Source organism: Hydra viridissima, unplaced genomic scaffold (genome assembly GCF_058129835.1).
Source record: "Hydra viridissima isolate aposymbiotic clone 2 unplaced genomic scaffold, HvirCarnegie_v1 scaffold_3, whole genome shotgun sequence".
Taxonomy (NCBI): domain Eukaryota; kingdom Metazoa; phylum Cnidaria; class Hydrozoa; order Anthoathecata; family Hydridae; genus Hydra; species Hydra viridissima.
The window spans coordinates 13,079,402-13,097,500 of NW_028324302.1; the positions used below are offsets into that span (position 1 = coordinate 13,079,402).

General features: G+C 29.7%; 3 protein-coding genes across 11 annotated transcripts in view; 1 reads left to right on the forward strand and 2 right to left on the reverse strand.

The window, feature by feature from the left end:
- The first annotated feature begins 3,510 nt into the window (after positions 1 to 3,510).
- On the forward strand, positions 3,511 to 5,559 carry LOC145180333 (uncharacterized). The gene is made up of 3 exons (XM_080055204.2): positions 3,511 to 3,662; positions 3,911 to 4,945; positions 5,158 to 5,559. The coding sequence occupies exons 1-3, from the start codon at positions 3,647 to 3,649 to the stop codon at positions 5,454 to 5,456; spliced, it is 1,350 nt and encodes a 449-aa protein (XP_079911330.2). The 5' UTR covers positions 3,511 to 3,646; the 3' UTR covers positions 5,457 to 5,559.
- A 1,417-nt stretch (positions 5,560 to 6,976) lies between these two features.
- LOC145180435 (fibroblast growth factor 1-like) lies at positions 6,977 to 10,878 on the reverse strand. Of its 4 annotated transcripts, none has more exons than XM_080055321.2 (4): positions 10,173 to 10,878; positions 8,320 to 8,692; positions 7,958 to 8,061; positions 6,977 to 7,700 (listed from the first exon to the last, which is right to left on the reverse strand). In XM_080055321.2, exons 1-4 carry the CDS (start codon positions 10,206 to 10,208, stop codon positions 7,479 to 7,481), a joined length of 735 nt encoding a protein of 244 aa, XP_079911447.2. In that variant the 5' UTR covers positions 10,209 to 10,878; the 3' UTR covers positions 6,977 to 7,478. The 4 variants fall into 4 exon arrangements, with proteins under 4 accessions (XP_079911447.2, XP_089938765.1, XP_089938766.1 ...); XM_090082639.1 differs by lacking the exon at positions 10,173 to 10,878 and adding an exon at positions 9,549 to 9,673; XM_090082640.1 differs by lacking the exon at positions 10,173 to 10,878 and adding an exon at positions 9,002 to 9,146.
- Positions 10,879 to 11,265: 387 nt separating this feature from the next.
- LOC145202327 (adenylate kinase 9-like) overlaps positions 11,266 to 18,099 on the reverse strand; it is a 31,181-nt gene continuing 24,347 nt past the window's right edge. For 4 of the 6 annotated variants that reach the window (XM_090080950.1, XM_090080948.1, XM_090080952.1 and 1 more), the window contains 12 exons: positions 17,916 to 18,099; positions 17,153 to 17,221; positions 16,682 to 16,909; positions 16,373 to 16,591; positions 15,986 to 16,199; positions 15,256 to 15,457; positions 14,859 to 15,005; positions 14,539 to 14,756; positions 13,299 to 13,659; positions 13,028 to 13,126; positions 12,715 to 12,932; positions 11,266 to 11,697 (listed from right to left, as the gene is read on the reverse strand). The exon at positions 17,916 to 18,099 is cut by the window's right edge and continues 36 nt beyond it. In XM_090080950.1, coding sequence (XP_089937076.1) covers positions 11,510 to 11,697; positions 12,715 to 12,932; positions 13,028 to 13,126; positions 13,299 to 13,659; positions 14,539 to 14,756; positions 14,859 to 15,005; positions 15,256 to 15,457; positions 15,986 to 16,199; positions 16,373 to 16,591; positions 16,682 to 16,909; positions 17,153 to 17,221; positions 17,916 to 18,099 — 2,347 coding nt within the window. In that variant the 3' untranslated portion in view covers positions 11,266 to 11,509. Of the gene's footprint in view, positions 11,698 to 11,731; positions 11,941 to 12,421; positions 12,561 to 12,714; positions 12,933 to 13,027; positions 13,127 to 13,298; positions 13,660 to 14,538; positions 14,757 to 14,858; positions 15,006 to 15,255; positions 15,458 to 15,985; positions 16,200 to 16,372; positions 16,592 to 16,681; positions 16,910 to 17,152; positions 17,222 to 17,915 lie in introns of those variants that run through there. The other 2 variants (XM_090080949.1, XM_090080951.1) reach the window with 2 other exon arrangements.

Genomic DNA, 18,099 nt, shown 5'->3' on the forward strand with positions numbered 1-18,099 from the left:
AGAGCTCACAATATTATTTATGGTATATGTTGTTTCGCATAATTGTTTTTCTTCATTTAATTAAAATTTTCTGTTGAACAATTTGTATGATTGACACATTATAAAGATTCCTTTGATTTTTATGGTGGTTTTGACTTGTTGACATTCACTTTATTATTCTCACTTGCACATTTTTACAAATTTGTATTAAAGAAATCTTGAGAAAAAAATCTTTGAAATTCTATAAAAAAAATCTTTGAAATTCTGACATTCCTAAATTGCTTAATTAAAAAATTAAAAACGAAAATTTAGTTTTTTTAAATTTAAACAAATTTAGACTTTTTATTCTTTTTTTCGTCAAGTTTAAAAATTCGAGAGAGAATATTCTGCAGGGCAAAACTCTAAAAGCGCTGTTTGATCTTTTGTTTAAACTTCATTCCGAGTTAAAACTCATAGCATCTGTATTTAAAAAAAAGTCTGTATTTAAAAAAAAACTGTATTTTATTGTATGTATTGTATTGAATGTTTCGGTAAACTCTTGTTTTTTTTATCCGTGGATTAATGGTAACTTTGTCTGAAGAAAAATTATTTTCATTGAAAGTTGCGCAAGATTTGTTTTCGTTTCTCCACTTTTCATTCCAAAATTGTTTATGTATCCGAGGATATCTTTTAGCCTTAAAAAATACAATAAAGATTTAAAAATACATTGTTTTAGATTTTACTTCACTGTAATCCATGTAGTTCTAAATGCTTGATATTTCGACCGGATTTGTCTACAATAAAACCGGAAATTCAAGTTTGGAATAAACAAGAAGTCGCTTTTTTTTTAAAACTAAAGTCGCTTTTTTTAAAACAAGAAGTCGTCTTTTTCAAATAACGAAGTACGAAATGAAAGGCAACTCGTGATAGTAAATTTAACTGACTTATCTTAATTAAAACTTTTTATGACTTTTATGACACTTTCAAAATTAAAGCTCAAATAAAAAATAAACACAAAAAAACATAGAACACAGGTTTTATATAAAGTAAGGTTTTAAGTTTGAATTCTCTAGTAATGCTTAACTTTGATGCTATGCATTACTAGAGATTCAATAAAACTAAGGAAATGTTAACACTTTAACTAACTTAACTATTCCCAAAAGTATTTTTAACATTTTTTGAGCTAAAATAATACAGATACAAAATGCTAATGAAGTTACTTAAAATACAAGATCTTTTATTAAATTAAATTCATTTATTTTAACGGCTTTGCTTACTAAATGCAAACGTGTACAAAGGAATTTCTTTTGTTTTTAAATGATTATAACCACGTGAAAATTGAGATAAGAAAAGCATCGTAACTGTTTGTCGACAGACCACGATATTTTATGGGAAATTTGATGAAGCAGCTAACTATTACCCAGCGTAATTACTAATCTCCAAAATATTCATTAAAACATTTAATACAATAACTTTATGATTGATGGCTTGGTTTACACATTGGTTATTACTTTTTTAAAGCAACTGCACCTTAAGGTTGTCAACTGTAACTTAATATACTTTTTTCCCATTATTGTAGGGTAAAATGTAAATATATTTTTACAAAGTTTTAACTACTTTTCTAGAGTACCTTAAAGACAAGTCTAAATATCTTGTTTAAAATATGTTTGGGTTGTTGGGTATACATACACCCACACCTGCCCACAGTGTGTGTAGATGTGGGTGTATGTCTCTTCAAATGATTTGTGTAACCGTAGACTCGCTGACTTTTAACACTTTAGATCTCCGTAAAGCTCTAAAAACAAAGTCTTGATGCTAAATATTGCGATTTGATAAATGATTTTTCTCGTCTTTTATAATACTTAACAAATATTCTCAAATATTTCTTGTATGTTGCTTACTTTACACATTGTTCACTTTTATCTGTTGTTATGAGGATGAAAACATCCAACCCTCAAAATCATTCAAATTTATTACGGTTTACTGTCTGTTGGAGCATCCATCTACCCATTTTAAAACTGTTTTTGTGGGAAAATGCCACCAATTTTCAAGTACAACTTTGGAAACACTCAACAGCTTTTCAACTCTGAAACCGGAGACGAGTATAGAGACATGGTCTTCTTTTTTAGAGCCACCATTTATTGCTGGAAGTAATTTCGTATTGAAATGGAAGTTTTGTTTAATTTCTGCTGCTTTTTTGTTTGTTGTGTTCTTCTGGCTCTTTACAAATTTCTCTGGAATAAACGATTTATAGACAATTCACATTCGGGGATCTGAACTACCTATCAATCGCTTACTCCAGTACGGCTGCTATATATATTGTTTTACCAATAGTGAACAATATCAACGGCTTTTATTTATGTCAAATTAGGAAATATATTTTAAATAACCCAGCAACAGGAGTAAATTGGTTATTATCTCACCCGGTATCTTATTGAATTGATACTTCATTGTAGTTAGGTGCTGTTTAGTGCTGTTCGGTTCTTGTTGTGTTGTGCTGTTTAGTGTTGTTCTTACTGTTCAGTGCATTTCGGTGGTTTTAATTGGGATTTTACTTAGAACTATCCTTCTCGTAAAGTTACCAGTAAAGTGACTATCGTGCTGGGAGAATAAAAGATGAACTTTTATAATTTTTAAGTCAACTTCAAGCGACAGCGTCACGCGGATACTTTACTGTACATTTCAAGTAAGCGTTCTTCTTTCTAATTTCTTTGGATTGAACAACATGTTGCTGGTGGACAGGTGCTAAGCTAGTACACGTTTTCTATAATAATGTTGCTGTTCCTCTCCTCGTGTTTATTATCACCACATAGGATATCAACCACCTCTGGTGATCCATCGAGTTATGTCTAATACAAATAAGCGAGCAATTATGGAGGCTGTCTCACGGCATTTTGAAAACAGGCTCTCCCAAAAAAGCTCAGGTAGGAATCAGTGACTGTGGATAATTGAGCTAGAAGATTTTCTCTCTCAAAATACAATCCGAATCTTCTAGATTCTTGGAATTTCTGCTGATTTTCTTAAATAAGATTCATCGTCATGGAACTCGAGAGACTATTGCAATGTATGCTCTCGTATTTCTCTTAAATTAACTTTTCATGGAAAAATTTTCATGGAGAAATTTTTCATAAGAAGTGTACAGTTTTTCATAAGCAGTGTACAATCTATGCTGTGTACGACGAAAAAAATCTAACTAAATTTTTTAAAATTAAGTAAAAAGATATTAGAAATAAAAAAACAACATATAATTAGAAGCGTCTCTTCTGGAGAGGCTGGGCGCAGATAAACCCCATACAGACCTATAGACTAAATAAAACTTTATCAAGAAACTCAAGAAACTTTACAGTCGTAGATAATACAAACATATAAGGACAGTATTAAATTGCTATAACCCGCTTCCTTAAGATCTAATTTAACATAAATCTCCCACATGAGAAAAAAAGTGAAGGTTTCAGCAGCGAGTTAAAGAACAAAGAAGATAAAACTTATTTTGAACATAAAACTTGTTTTTTCGCCCTTATTAATTATTCATTGCTATTTAGAAAACGCGACCAGGCGTGAGGTTTGCAGTTGGCGCGTATTATTGAAAGCGTACCGACTGCTGACTGCGGTGATAACATAAAGAAATGAAAATCATCCCTGAAATAAAAAGAAGTACGGGAAAAATCCATAGACACCAATAATAACAATGGATGGAGAGAAAGGTAACCATTTTTATTAAATTCTTAAAAAAAAGACGCTTTTTTTCCCCTTTTTTTAAACGCAAAATGAAAAACATCTGTTTGGAAAAACATCAATGAACCAACTTGTTATATACTATGCATATATATGTATGAATGTGTATATATATATATATACGTATGTGTGTGTGTGTGTGTGTCTGTGTGTGTAACATTTGAAGCCTTAAACAGATTTGATTATTAGAGTGTTGAATGGTTAAGATGTCTTTTAGGTGTTTTGACATGTGATCAAGAGACAAATACGAAAGTTGAAGCTTTTAATTATGACGAGAACAAAGAAAACGCACAAGCAAGTCACTCCACGGAAGGGCTGTCGACAGTGACTTCTACTTTCTTTGTTGTTGGAGATGTGGTAGGAGCAGGAGTAGTTGCGCTACCTTACGCGTTAAAGTTAGTGGGATATTATGGCATACCAATGTTTATTCTTTGTTCATCGCTCATGTGTTACTGTGGTATCCTTCTAGCTAAAGCATGCTCCAAAATAATGAAAAACATCGACCGCACTCAACTAAGAGACCCGTATCCTCGTTTAGGTTATGAAGCGAGCGGAAAAGTTGGCAAAGGAATCACCACCGTCTCTCTTGCTATTAACCAAGTGTTAACCTGTATTGTATTTATTTTATTAGCAGGTGAAATTTTGCTGGAACTCTTTCCTACTTCACCCTGGGATCATATGTCGTACAGATCACAATTACGTATTTGGTTTTGTTCGTGCGGCTTATTCTTGCTTCCTTTTACTTTTCTTGGAACTCCAAAAGACTTCCAGGGAATCGGCTTTCTTGCAATGGCAACTAGTGGAATTGCTGTGATACTTATCTGCCTTATGTTGGGGTATATTTCAGGGTTTCCGGTAGAAAATGATAAAAACATAAAACTAACAGGAGACGGGATACTGCACTCGTTTGGTACCGTCTTATTTGGTTTCGGAGGAGTTTCAATATTTCCAACAATTCAAAATGACATGAAAAAACCAGAGAATTTTGTATATTCTATCACAATAGGCTATATGATCATCTCATTTATTTATATTGGAACCCCTCTTGCTGCTTATATTGTTCTTGGGGATTTAATTAAAGAAGATCTACTAACAACATTTACCTACTTAGACCTATTTTATTCAAAGCATTTGTTCAGGACTTTCTGCATGGCTGCTCAGGCATGTATATGCGGTCACGTGCTATGTGCATTCGTGTTAAACATCAACCCTATTTATCAGCAGTTTGAGGGAGTAATAGGTATACCGACTGGTAAGCCAAATTTTTAATTAGTTTTTTATTAAAATAATCTGCTCTTGAAAAGGTTTTATTTTCAATAGCTGATTATTTTGAATTAAAGGTACACGATAAAAAGATTAGATCATGATGACAAGTCATGATCATTAGGTAACAAGAGATTATAAGGTGGTAAGATGATTTATTGTCTGACCTTTAATTTCTCTGAACTGATTTTATTTTTACAGCATTTGGTTGGAAACGAGTTGTGTGCCGAACGCTCTGGATGTTTGGCATTTTACTAACAGCTGTATTAGTGCCTGCATTTGGACCTGTTTTGTCATTTGTGGGAGGATCGTTTGCAGCCTTGCTGGGAATTATTCTACCGGTAGTATTTTACGCAAGGACTCATGGAAAATTACCTTTGTGGAATGAGATACTGTTCGTTCTAATAATAATAGTTGCTTTGCTTGGTTCTGTCGGCAACGCATACGTTGAAATAAAGAACATTATAAATGTAGTGTTTGACAAGTACCATCATACTTAGAGTAATAATCCAAATTAAGGAACTTTTAAGAGTTGCCGTTTTTCATTTTGTACGGGCCACATAAATTGCTTTAAGAAATAAATTCGCTTGGAATTCTAAAAAAGATTTAGTTTACCCGAAGCAAAGTTTAATTAGACAAAATATTTATTTTTAGTTTTTTTTGTTTGTTTGTTGGGTGGGGGTTACACACATCTTATTAGTTTATATCTTTATAGAATTTTTATATCTTTATAAAATTAATTAATTTTCTGGGAGGCATAAGAATCAACTTTATTTTTAATAGATCCTTTTTTAACAATTTTATATTTTATTAAATAACACGCTAGCTTTTTTTTTTTTTTTTTTTACAGAAATAGTTTAATATACAATAGTCTTTTTTTTTTTTTTTTTTTCAAAGGTCATGTTTTTTCCTATCAACAAAAAAAAGGCTTCCTTTATGTTTAAAAGTCTTTAAAAGACTTTTTCATAATTATTTTTCATTTTTATTTAAACACAATTTAACAGAGCACTATTAAAAGTCTGTTGCAACACGCGCGCCTGTAAATATTTTTAGTGGAGTCACAAGATGCTTATTTATAAACAGGACGCGTTTATTAATATAGCTTTTCTGAGTTAAATAGTATATAGAACTGAGTGATCGTCTATCCATAACAGTAAATCCTGTATAAATAATTTTCATGAATTAATCTTTACAAATTGGTTCCAAATATAAGGCAACAATAATAATCTTTTTTCTGATGTTGATGTCAATAGGCAGTCTCAATTCTGCAGTCACGTTGGTTCACTTATACCTTTCAGCAATATCAAAAACTTTGAGGGATTTTTTTTTTTATCAGTGTAACAAAAAGTATACAAGAGCCTTTTTGAATAGTAAGATCAGTACAAATTTCTTTTAACCAGGAAAGCACATTAAATTGGACATGCAGATTTTAAACGTATTTCAATGTTTCACTAGAATTTATTGTTTGTGGAGTAAATCACATTTTAAGATTTTCAAGCTCGATTTTATTTTTTCAAAACTCTATATTTGTTTATTGTTCTTTTAAGCCATATATTTCATTTTCAACAGCTGTATTATTGATACAATGTTTTTAAAAACGTCAATCATCGTTTTGCTTATGCGACACGCGAAACGCATTTACTCAATAATAGCACAATATAGGACGACGAAGAGGAAATGCACTGTGGTGCTCGTTAGATGCATGCAAATTAACTCTCTTGTTGCTTTAAAAACTATGAACCAATATAACTTGTTTTCAAAAACCAACATATCGTCTTGCAGAGATAAACAGTGTCATTTCACTTATTGAAAAATCTTGTGTACGCTTTTACTAAAAGCAACTTCGGTTATTTGATATCAGTTCAATAACATGGATTTGTTTTTGGTATGTTAAACATACAAAGACTCAGTAACAATTGGAAAAAACTGCATGAGCAGAGGGCTAGATATGATTACCTTTATACAAAATATAAGATAGTTGCCTGTAGAAACGGTTAGCTTTTGAATACAACAAGTTAAATAAAAAGAGATAAATATATTTTAAAAGTTTCATAATTACATCTATTAAATTTATAATATTTTCTCTAACGAAAATGTATACACAATGCTAAAACACCTTAGACATGACTCTCGGCGAGATCGAAGGAACTAAGTTACAAAACATTTCTAATTCCGTTATTCTGTATGTAATATATGGTCACACGAGAGCTGTATTCTCACGCTTTTTCCATTTAAAAATTCTGGTTTGTTTTTCTTATTTTAACATGCTCGTCAAAAAAGAAGAAAAAAGCTTTTCTTTACTTCCAAATGCAAAATAAATAAATAAATAATGAAAAAATATAAATGAAAAATTTATGTTTCATAAAAAGGTCAGTTGATATTTTTTTTTTTTTGAAAAAAAATGTGGAAAAAGCGTTAAACCATTAAATGAACAAACCACACGTAGTAGATAAATTAATCTAAAAAAAGTTAAGGCGCGTTTTTTGCATCATAAAATTTATTTTATAATATATATATATCTTTTAAGTATCTGAGTATGTTATAGAAAAATGAGTGGCTTTGTCTCCTTGCAAAGTCCTAGAAGCTCGTTTAGCTCTGCCTTTAACAGCACTACCCTGTTTACGCTTTAGTCCGAGATACCATAATGGATTATCTGCCTCTTGTGGGTATTTTATTGAACTGAACGAAAAGTCTAGATTTTCTAGCATTTCTTCATGAAAAAATGTATCTTCGTCACTTATAACCTAAATAAAAAAAAAAAAAACGTTTTGAATAACTTTAAAACTCATGCCAATACATTGCTCGCATTCTTTGAACATAATGGAGATAAAAAACATTAAATTGATCTATACAGTTTTATTATTATAGCTATAAATAAAAATTTACTCAACGATTTTAATTATTTTCAAATTAATAATTTTCCCAGTTCCCCTCTGTTAGAATATAATTTCGCTAAACAATTGAGTTAGCACAATTTAGAAAATGTAGGAATTTGACTTACCTTGGATACGACTTTTCCTTTTTTGTTAATTGCAAGAAATCTTCCCGTTGCAACGCTAACAATCCTCTTGATGTGCGGTGTTATAACTTGCAGCTCCATTTTAGCTGAAAGAGAAACACGTTGTTTTTGAACTATTTTACAAACAAGTTTAACTTTTCTGATTGATCTACGACACACGTCGTTATCAAAACCAATAGCAATAATCGCAACATGGTTTTTTGGCCACAAAAAAGAAGAAAATAAACAATATAAAATTAAAGCTGAATCTAGATTAACAATTTTTTTTTCAAATAATATGATTAGGGAAACATTGTTTTTGAGAAAAGCTACTCAAATACTTAAAAACTTATACAAATACGTACTGTAATTGGTTTTATTGATATGGCCATTTACTGTGCCATCAGCTTCTATTTGAAGAAAATAACCAGTTCTACTTTTTAGCCAAACGTGTCTCCAATTAGTCGGCTTATGTGAAATAACATTATGTCGACGCTTTTTTCGTCTTCGTATACTGTCCGCTACATTTCGGTCATTTTGTCTCGCAAAACGGTCTATGGTGATCTCGTCAGCCGATTTTGTTATCCTTTTGGAGAGAATAATTATTTCGTGACGTGCAATACTCTCGACGGCTTCAAAAGACGTTTTATTGTCGTTAGAAAAAAGACTTTTTGTTTCAAACACTTTGGCGAAAAGAATCAACGATAGCATAATTGACACAAACATTTTTTTCCAAGTCTGCAATTAAATAAAAACATTCATATATTATACATCGTTTTTTAGATAACATATATGTAACAAACAAATTACTTAATACACGACACTATCTCCTCAGTAATAAATAGAAAGCCTTTAATACAAGGTATTAATTTATTTCTATATGACACCCAGTGTGCTAAAAGAAAATGAAAGAAGCATCTACTAGCATCAAAGTATTATTAGAAGCATCAAGGTTTGCCAATCGCTAACAAGTTTTACTAATTATAAAAATCGCTTAAATATGTCGCGTAAAGGTATTCTGCCCAGCTCGTCCACAAAAAAACCTACTTATGACGGCTTTTTCAAAAACCGCTGTGTATATAATTTCCTCTTCAATTTTTATCTCAAATCTGTTTCATAATTGTTCTAGACTCATAAATTTTAAAGCTGACTTATTAAAAATAAGGTAGTTCCTTTTGATACCACAATAATAGTAAAGAATGAATAGATGTCCCGATATTGCGACGAAGCTTAGAGAAAATCCTGTCTCTTTTTTTTTTTTTTTTTTTTTGCTGTTCATGGAAAAAATAATTGTCGTTTAATTGTTTTATTAAGTTATCAAAAGATCATTCAAAAAAACTATTTTGAGTATGATTTTTATACCTGAAATGATTTCGATACTATTTTTATTACGTTTAATCATTTGCGATAATTTCATTAACATTGGTTTGATATTGTTGCGAAAGTTTTATTAATGATATACGGTATTATACAATGGATGTTGTTATAACCAACAGGGGCATACGTAAGACAAAAAAATGTTTAGCTACCATCTTTAAAAAAACCACAAGCAAAACGAATAGTAAAAAAGAAGATATGCTTTCAATTCACTTACAAAACACGTTTTTACAATAGCGCAGACCTTGTAAAGTTAAAAACTGCGGTAGAATCTTAAACGAATTTTAACAGTAACAAACTGGATGTAGAATTGTTTCCGCGCTTAATTAAATCAGATGACGTATTAAAACAAACAATTGTATTAACGTATTACTTCTAATATTAACAGTAAGTACGTCGCGAGCCATTTCCTTTGGACAAAAAGCTTGTACTTTTATGTCGTCTCTAAGTATCCATTCCTTTTAATTTTCTATTTTTTCTAAATCTTTCAAAATTTGTTCTCCCTATTAATTTTGTTTGCCTATATGGCATTACTTATAGCAATAGTTATAGAAATTTTAATTGGATTTTGCATAATTGATATTGTTTTTCTGCTCCATAATTATTGTTTTGCAGATTTCTTTTATGACTTTTGAATTTAAATTTTTTATTTATTTAAACTCGTTTTATCGCAAAATAAAATTTTTGATATAATTTTTTTGCAATTATAATTGGGGACAAAAAATAAAAAAAGTTAATATGTTATCAGTGTTACGTATTTAATGTTTTACTATTACAAACATTCGAGAACTATTCACTGGACATTCTTTGAGTTAGTAAAATATAGTAAAAAATAACTTACTTGTTTTAAGCATCCAGTAGAGTGCGTTTGAACCATGCCAAAGTTAATGCAACTTTTAGATTATACCTATATTAATATAACGCCGGCAAATCAGGTTTCTCTTTAATCATTGGCATACAATCAATCTCGAGTAGAAGGGGCCAATGCCGAATATTTATCCAATCAATCTGGCTATTGACTGCGGCGATTTTATATAGATAATCAGTTTCCAGTTGGTTGAATGTATTAAAAACCAAACATTTTCACAACTTCAAAAATTTTGATATTTCATGTGTACAGCATAAAAAAGAAATAACTCGTAAACTTTCAAAAATGCTTTAATTATGACTGCCTGTTTGTTACTGGACTAAATAGTAATAATCGCCGTAAATTCTCTTACGTTGAATCTTTAATTATGACTGCCTGTTTGTTACTGGACTAAATAGTAATAATCGCCGTAAGTTCTCTTACGTTGAATTTTTAACAAGGGAACAAATCATTTTGAATATATTCATCGCTTAAAAACGCTATGAGCGATATAAATTAGCTTCCGGTCCTTATAATACGTTCGTGTTTCTCCTTTCCACTCTCCAGCTGGATAAAACTTTGTATGCATTGCTCTGAACTAATGCCCTCCCACTGACCAAGCAAAAAATATTAGTAAAACATCTTTCTCATTAGTAAACTGAACCGTCATTAAAATTAGGACGCATAAAAAATAATTAGAAAAGCAACATAAAAAAAACTAAAAAAAAAAAACTAAAAAAAAAAGAACATAAAAAAAAAAAAAAAAAACTAAAACAAATAAAGAACTCTAAAGTGCCAAAGAATCTTGTAGAGTTGCAGTCAGAAGGTCGACGTAACGCAACCAACAGTTTGTTCAAATTCATGACAAATGACCTCGTAAAACAAATTAATGAGCAACCATTTTAAACTTTTGTTTTGCGAAATAGATTTCCAAATAAGACCCAAAAGGCAAGATTTTTGTAAACTAACCCGTTGACAATCTCCTGTAGTTTTTAGAATATTATTGAACGAATAAAATGAAGGGAACTTTTTAAGGGTTCATACGTTTAAAAAACGGAAATACTAACGAATTGAAGAAACCAAATCGTTTTAATCATTATAAATCATTTCTTGTCGGAAACAAATTGTCTATTCAATTATATACAAGATCAGAAGTAAAGCTAAAAACTCTTTTAAACATTAACTAAATAAAAAAAACAACTAGATAAAAAACAACAGAAGAAAGATAGCTTTTTTTTTTTTTTTTTTTTTTTTTACAAAGATCTTGATAAAAAGAAGCCACGTAAAAAACCAAATATAAAAAAAATATATATAAATTCATTCGACTTTTACTAAGAAACATGAAAAGAAAAAAAGGCTTTTAATTTGTGATCGAGATCGAGAGGACGGTCGACTGGTTCTAAATACTTGCGTTTCATAACACGACTTAGGTAAGACACAAGCTGGCATTGTTCTTCGAATGCTTTTAGTTTTTTCTTATACTTTGCTTTTACCACTTCATTTGATTTTGGATTGAAAGCTTAACATTAGAGAAAAAAAACAAAAAAAAAACTTTAAAACTAAACTGTGCTTGTTAGCTATAATATAAAAAGGTTACACAGAAAATAAAGCCTCAAGAATTTTATAGAAGAGAATTAGCAGGGAAATTGCCATACGGAAAAAAAAAACAAAAACGTATTGTTAAAAAAATAAATTAAGTCTGCATGCATCAACATTTTCACACGCCTAACAGTATGTTGGTTTATATACGTAACACACGTACCTATAGCAAATTAAAACGGAATTATAAATATTGTTAAATATCGTCACGGGCTTGTTTCTTTGTAACTCTCAAAACACAAATAACACGATAAAAGGCCTTCAGGAAGTGGTTTTAATACACACATCCTGGTTGTTTATTTCGATATACTGGACTTAAACGATCTTAAAATATAAATGCCGTCTGCCAAAAGTTAATCAGCGGTGTATGTGGTGAAATTTATAAAGAGAGCGCAGTAATCTTCTTAAACGAGCCAGGAAGAAAAAGAAAAACAACCTTTAAGCCATGATTTTTAACATTTGTGAAATATGTATCATGACATTTAAAAACACATAACAACATTACTTAAGCTTTAGGCTAGAAAAAATAATTCAATGAAACACAGTTATACAAAGAATTTGTAAGCCACAGAAACCGTGAGATTAACACTATAAACAAGCAAATCAAAAAACTCAAAAGAAATTCCGTTATAAAATACATTTGAATAAAATACCTATTCATTGTAAACAGGAAGCTATTAAAATCTCGACGAGATAAATTATGAAATAGAGCCTTACTTAATTTACATTTTTTGATTTCAAATGAAAGTCAAATTAAGCCACTATCCGAAAAATTTGGTCACACTAGAAAAAAAATGTATGACAATTTCTTAGATTTAAAATTATTAAGATAAAAAAAAGAATTTCTTAGATTAAGGTTAGTAGATATTAGTTCATAGAGCTAAACCTTTCGACGTTTAGCTAAATTAACTATTAATTACCAAATTTTCAAACATACCTTTCAAGTGGTACGCAACATAAATTAGTGCGGAGCTTTTTGCTGATAAAAATGGTAACATGGGCTTTAACATTCCAACAGCGGTTAACGCCTTCGTAATAGACAGTGCTAACGTTTGTTCCATGTAGCCCAATCTAGGTAGAGTTGACACATCAATGAGTTCTTTCTTCGGAGGTAGCTTCTTTGGAAGATTAACATTCGCATACTTTTCCGGAGACCTTAACAGATTTGTAAAAAGTAAATATTTGACAGAACTAGTTAATCAATGTATCACATTTCAAAACCGTAAACTGCGTTGTTATCAACTTTATACCTCATGAATTTATCAAGACATTGAACAGAAGCAAACAAATAAAGATTGTTTTTGTATTCAGCTACAAATTCAGTACTCCCTAGCGTTAGATGCTCATACCTGCAAGATAACAAATTAAAATTGTGGTTTTCTTTTTTTATAAAATCGTTTGCTGAAGAGAAATTTAAAAATTAAATCATCTAATACACTATCAAATTCATAGCTTTTCAAAATCCATCATTTTTATTATCATCTGTAAAATACAAAAAAAAATTCCAGTTTAAAACAATACTTCTTATCACCGTCAACGAAAGTCACTGGGCAATAACCTTGAAAGAAAATCTCTCGAAAAGAATCATTTTTTAAGAACTCGGCGGATACTTTCTTAGGCAAATTTTTAGGTAAATTCCAAGGCGCAAGAGGCATAACGAATTTGGTAGGTGTGTTGATAAAGTATGCCATGTTGGTCTCATTAGAGAATCTATAAAATTTTCCGCGATATTCTGCCACTAAGTCGCTACTTTTATCGTCTGCGCAATTTACCAGCTCCATTTGTAATCCCAAACTTACCGGGCAATAGTCGATAAACTCACCAAGTCTAGATTGAATTTCAATAGGAGTGATACACATACCCTTTATAGGAGCAGGTCGTCCTAAAATAAAAAATAAAGATAAAGATAAGTCCTAATATTCTGAAACTTTCTTTGTGATGAAAACTAACAAATAATGGCCCGTTTTGGTAGATATTGATTTTATTCTAATCATAAGTACTAGATTTAATTTATGGAGAAATCAGAATCGTATCCCTCTTGCTCTGCATTTTGTGTTTTTATCTTCCTGCTACATGAGCTGTAGGAAGTGAACACATTCAATTCAAAGTCAATGAGCGTCCTTGTAGCCTTATAGCCCAAATTGAATGTTACTGCAGAACGTCACTCAATCAATTCAATAGATGTCCTCATAGCTTTGTAGTCCAACTTGAACATCTTATTGCAGAACCTGACTCAATCAAGCTAATAGTTGCCCTCATAGCTTTGTAATCCAACTTGAACAGCTTATTGTAGAACGTGACTCAATAAAATCAGATCAAACTATATCATTATGATTATATTGAAATCATTGCTATTAGTTTTTGCATTAAATTTTTCCAAAGAATCAGACAAATCTGAATTTGTTTTACTTAATAGTTGGGACATCTCCATTCATATAAAAACTATTTTTTCATACTTATGTTCCTTACTTCACTATTTATACATACTTAAGTTGCTTACTTTGTAAAAATTATTTTAAGAAAATAATTTACAATAAAAAATAAATATCAAAAACATAAATAAGAAAAATGACTATTTTCCTTTATAGCAATACTAGTAAACATTTATAAACAGTTCACAGGCAAGTTCAATAAACATCTTTTTATAATCAGAATTTTGTTTTTCAGTGTTGATTGCAACTTCCCAATAATTAAAATGAAGATATTAAGTATAGGATGAAAACTAATAATAAAAATTAAGATATTAAATACTAAAAAGTACCTCTTTGTAAACATTCTATATATTCTTGTATGTGCTCAATAGTTTTTGATATTTCTTTAATAGATTCATTATACACCCACCATTTAGAGTTTTCTGCATTAATAGAAAACAAATTTTTGAACTGAGCAGAACAAAACTCAAGAATTGGAACAGATTCCTTTCTATAACAAGCAATCCGAATTGCTATTATAGCATGACTGTCATGCAGTGGCCATATCCTATAAATAAAAATTAAACACTTTTATTTAAAACAAATGCAAAGGAAGAAGAATCATATTAAAAAAAAAGATTTTTAAAATTTTTAAAATGCTTTCATGTACCTATGAACAGATATTCTATCTTTTGCTCCTCTTTGTAAAATTTCTTGATCAGAGATTTTAAGTTCAATAACTTTATAAGGGATAATGTTTCTATCTTTTAGAAGATTAAATTGATACATGGTACATGGGTACCCATCTAAAACATATCTAATATCAAAGAAGAAAATATGAACATGTCAATCATATTTCAATAAGTAAATTCACATTTTTCAGAAATTACAACCAAACCAATTTTATTCTAAATTAATATAGGTAAATAAAAAAAGTTGTTACCTAGGTAATAAAACCAAGATAACAACATGTACAGCAACTTTTAAATTAATACCTTAGACAAATCAAGAAGAGAATTTAAAACATTTGCTCTTAAAAACTAATACACTCAAACTCAATAACTTACCCATTTGTGGAACACCGAGTATTTAGGAGACAAAGTTCAAGGGCCTGGATTGCTAACTCATCTGGAACTATATAACCTTTAAACAAATATGATTGCATTTCCTGAACAAGTTCTGTCTTTGAATGACTAACCAAAATTTGACGAATGACTTCTCCAATAGACAATCGTACAAGACCAAGTTCTTGAACAAAGCGTTTGGCAACTACAAAGCATTAAATTTTTAGATAACACAATTATTGTAATAACAGTTACTATATTATAAAAAAAATTTTTGATTAATAATATGTATTCCTCTGAATATATGATCATATTGAAAATGCAAAGAATTTCATTGAAAAAACAACAAAACTTATTCACCGATAATGATTAGAAGCATTTAAGAATCCCTCTATCAACCCCAGAATACCTAAGATTTATTTGGTGGGCAACTTACATTTCACAATATCATTAAAAAAAGTAAAGTACCTAATCAAGATTTTTAAAACATGTCTCAAATACAAAAACAAATACAAGAACTAGAGCATTATATAATTATATTTGATAAAACATCTAAAACAAAGAGATTTTCGATAGACTGTTATTAATAGCCTATAACAAATAGTTAATAAAGATTCAGTATATCTGTACTGTCAGTTAATGAAGATTCAGTATATCTGCCCTAAATTCCTTTTTCAAACACATAAAGTAGAAAACAAAGATACAAACTGGAGTAAAAAAAAAGTTATTTTACGAGTTGTTTTTCCTGATTTTGGAGGTCCCACTACAGCAACATTTACTGGCACAAATTGTTTTGGAGATTCTGTAAATATAAATCCTTTTGGGTTTTCAACAAAGCGGTCACATGCTTCTTTTGATGATAGAAAGTATATGTAATGTCGGTAAGCAACAGGAAAATTCTCTTGATCATTTTTTTGAACTGGCATTAGAACTTCCTTGTCGTGCAACTAAAATATGCATAAGTTAACACAAGAGTTTAAAAAAAATAAAATTTAAATACAGAATTTAAAGTTTTAAAAAAAGCTCTTAACACCCTACTCATACTAAAAAAAAAAAACCCAGAATGCAAGACTACAAATTTATTTTTTTTAAATATAATTACAAAAAAAAACAACTCAACTTTAACAGGACACCATTTTGCAAATCTGCTAAGCTTTTTATACCCTTGTTTCAAGAGGCATTTAGCAATACTTGGCTTCAAAATTTGGCACTTATCAAAGAAACACATGCGACACAGAAGCTGTCTCCTAAGAAGCTTTGTAAGAAGATACTGTGTTATTTGAGGTTTGCGTGAAGAATCTACTTCAAGCTTAAATATGGATTCTTCATCAAATGCTTCCTAAAAAAATATAAACTTTTGAGTTAACCAACAAACATTTTCTGATTTATAAAAAAAATTAATAACTATTACAATAATTTTAATAATAACCTGAAGTTCATTAATAACACTTATTTCATCATTATATTTGTCAATTATTTCCGATTTAATTCTTTTGATAGCATCTTCTTCAGTTTCATTATCTTCACCATCTTCCTCTTCACCATCATCACCAAACTCCTCTATTATTTCAATTTCTATAATATCATCAATATTGCTCTGAACTCCTTCCTCCTCAGCCTCATCAACTTCATCATCTTTGCCAGACAAAATAGCATTCTGAAGATTAAAATAAAACTATTAAGTTCAATATTCAAAAGTTTAAAAATGAAAAAAAACGCAATCCATAATTGGTAAATTTCTTTTCACTAAAAAAATACCATCATACTTTACGATTGACCTCAATAAAGTAAAAGGGGTTTTTATGCATTAATTTGAGGAATATTATATTATTGAGTGGTTTCATTTTTAAATAAAATAAGGGAAATTTTAATGTTTATTAAAAATTTTAATAACACTTACCAATTTTTCAGATTGCAATCTTTCTCTTTCAGCAAGGATTTCAAGTTTGCGACGAGCTCTTTTGTCCTCCTGTCATATTTTAAAAGAAAATAAACCAAAAAAATCATAAATTTATAATATTGTATATTTGTACATATGTATGCTATTTAAGTGTTGCTTAATGTAGCAAACATGGTATGAAACTGATTTTATCTACAAAGGGCTTGTATACTCAATGAAAAGTTTAATAGAATTTCATAGCATAAAACAAAAAAATTCTATTAAAAACTATATAAAAAACTTTATATACTGGAACAGTTATTTAAAAAAGCTCAATTTGAAAAAAGTTTGAATTTTTTGAAAAAAAGTTATGGTCATATTTAACAAAATTATAAATGTACAAAAAAAATCTGCTTTTAGTTTCTCAATATTTTGACATCAGCACTATATTTACAATTTTAAAAAGTGACCATAAAAAACACTTTTTAAAATAGTCTGCAAATTATTTGTTTGAGTTAAAAAAGATTATGCTAGAGGAACTCTTATGATCTGTGTGAAAACATAAGGTAGAATTAAGTATTCTAAAATTCAATACAATGTGTCTCTTTTTTACATTAACTTCTCAATACAAGATAACTATGTTATTGACTTCTGTCAAAACATAAGCTTTATAGGATATGAAACATCATCTAATAAATGAAATGTAAACTATTATTTTAAATGAAATATAAACTATTATTTTAAAGAAAAGTTAAAAACATTAAAAAAAAAAAATTTTTTTTACTATTAATTTATTTCTTTCAATTTTTTTCAGTAGTTTCTTTGCATTTTTCATATCATTCTGTTTCTTCCACTGATTGATAATGGATGGTGAAAGCCTGTTATAAATATCCTCATCTTTTACTGTGAGAATAATTACACCATCAGGGTATAAGCCTGATTCAGCTAAGTATTTGACTTCTTCTGGT

What these genes read in the sequence shown, in the direction of transcription:
- LOC145180333 (XM_080055204.2), top strand. An exon ending in AGTAATAGGTATACCGACTG is followed by an intron (nt 4,946 to 5,157) that starts GTAAGCCAAATT and finishes TTATTTTTACAG; the next exon opens with CATTTGGTTGGAAACGAGTT.
- LOC145180435 (XM_080055321.2), bottom strand. Translation starts at nt 10,208, where the DNA reads ATGGTTCAAACGCACTCTACTGGATGCTTAAAACAA. An exon ending in CTACTGGATGCTTAAAACAA is followed by an intron (nt 8,693 to 10,172) that starts GTAAGTTATTTT and finishes ATTTAATTGCAG; the next exon opens with ACTTGGAAAAAAATGTTTGT. An exon ending in AAGGAAAAGTCGTATCCAAG is followed by an intron (nt 7,701 to 7,957) that starts GTAAGTCAAATT and finishes TTTTTTATTTAG; the next exon opens with GTTATAAGTGACGAAGATAC.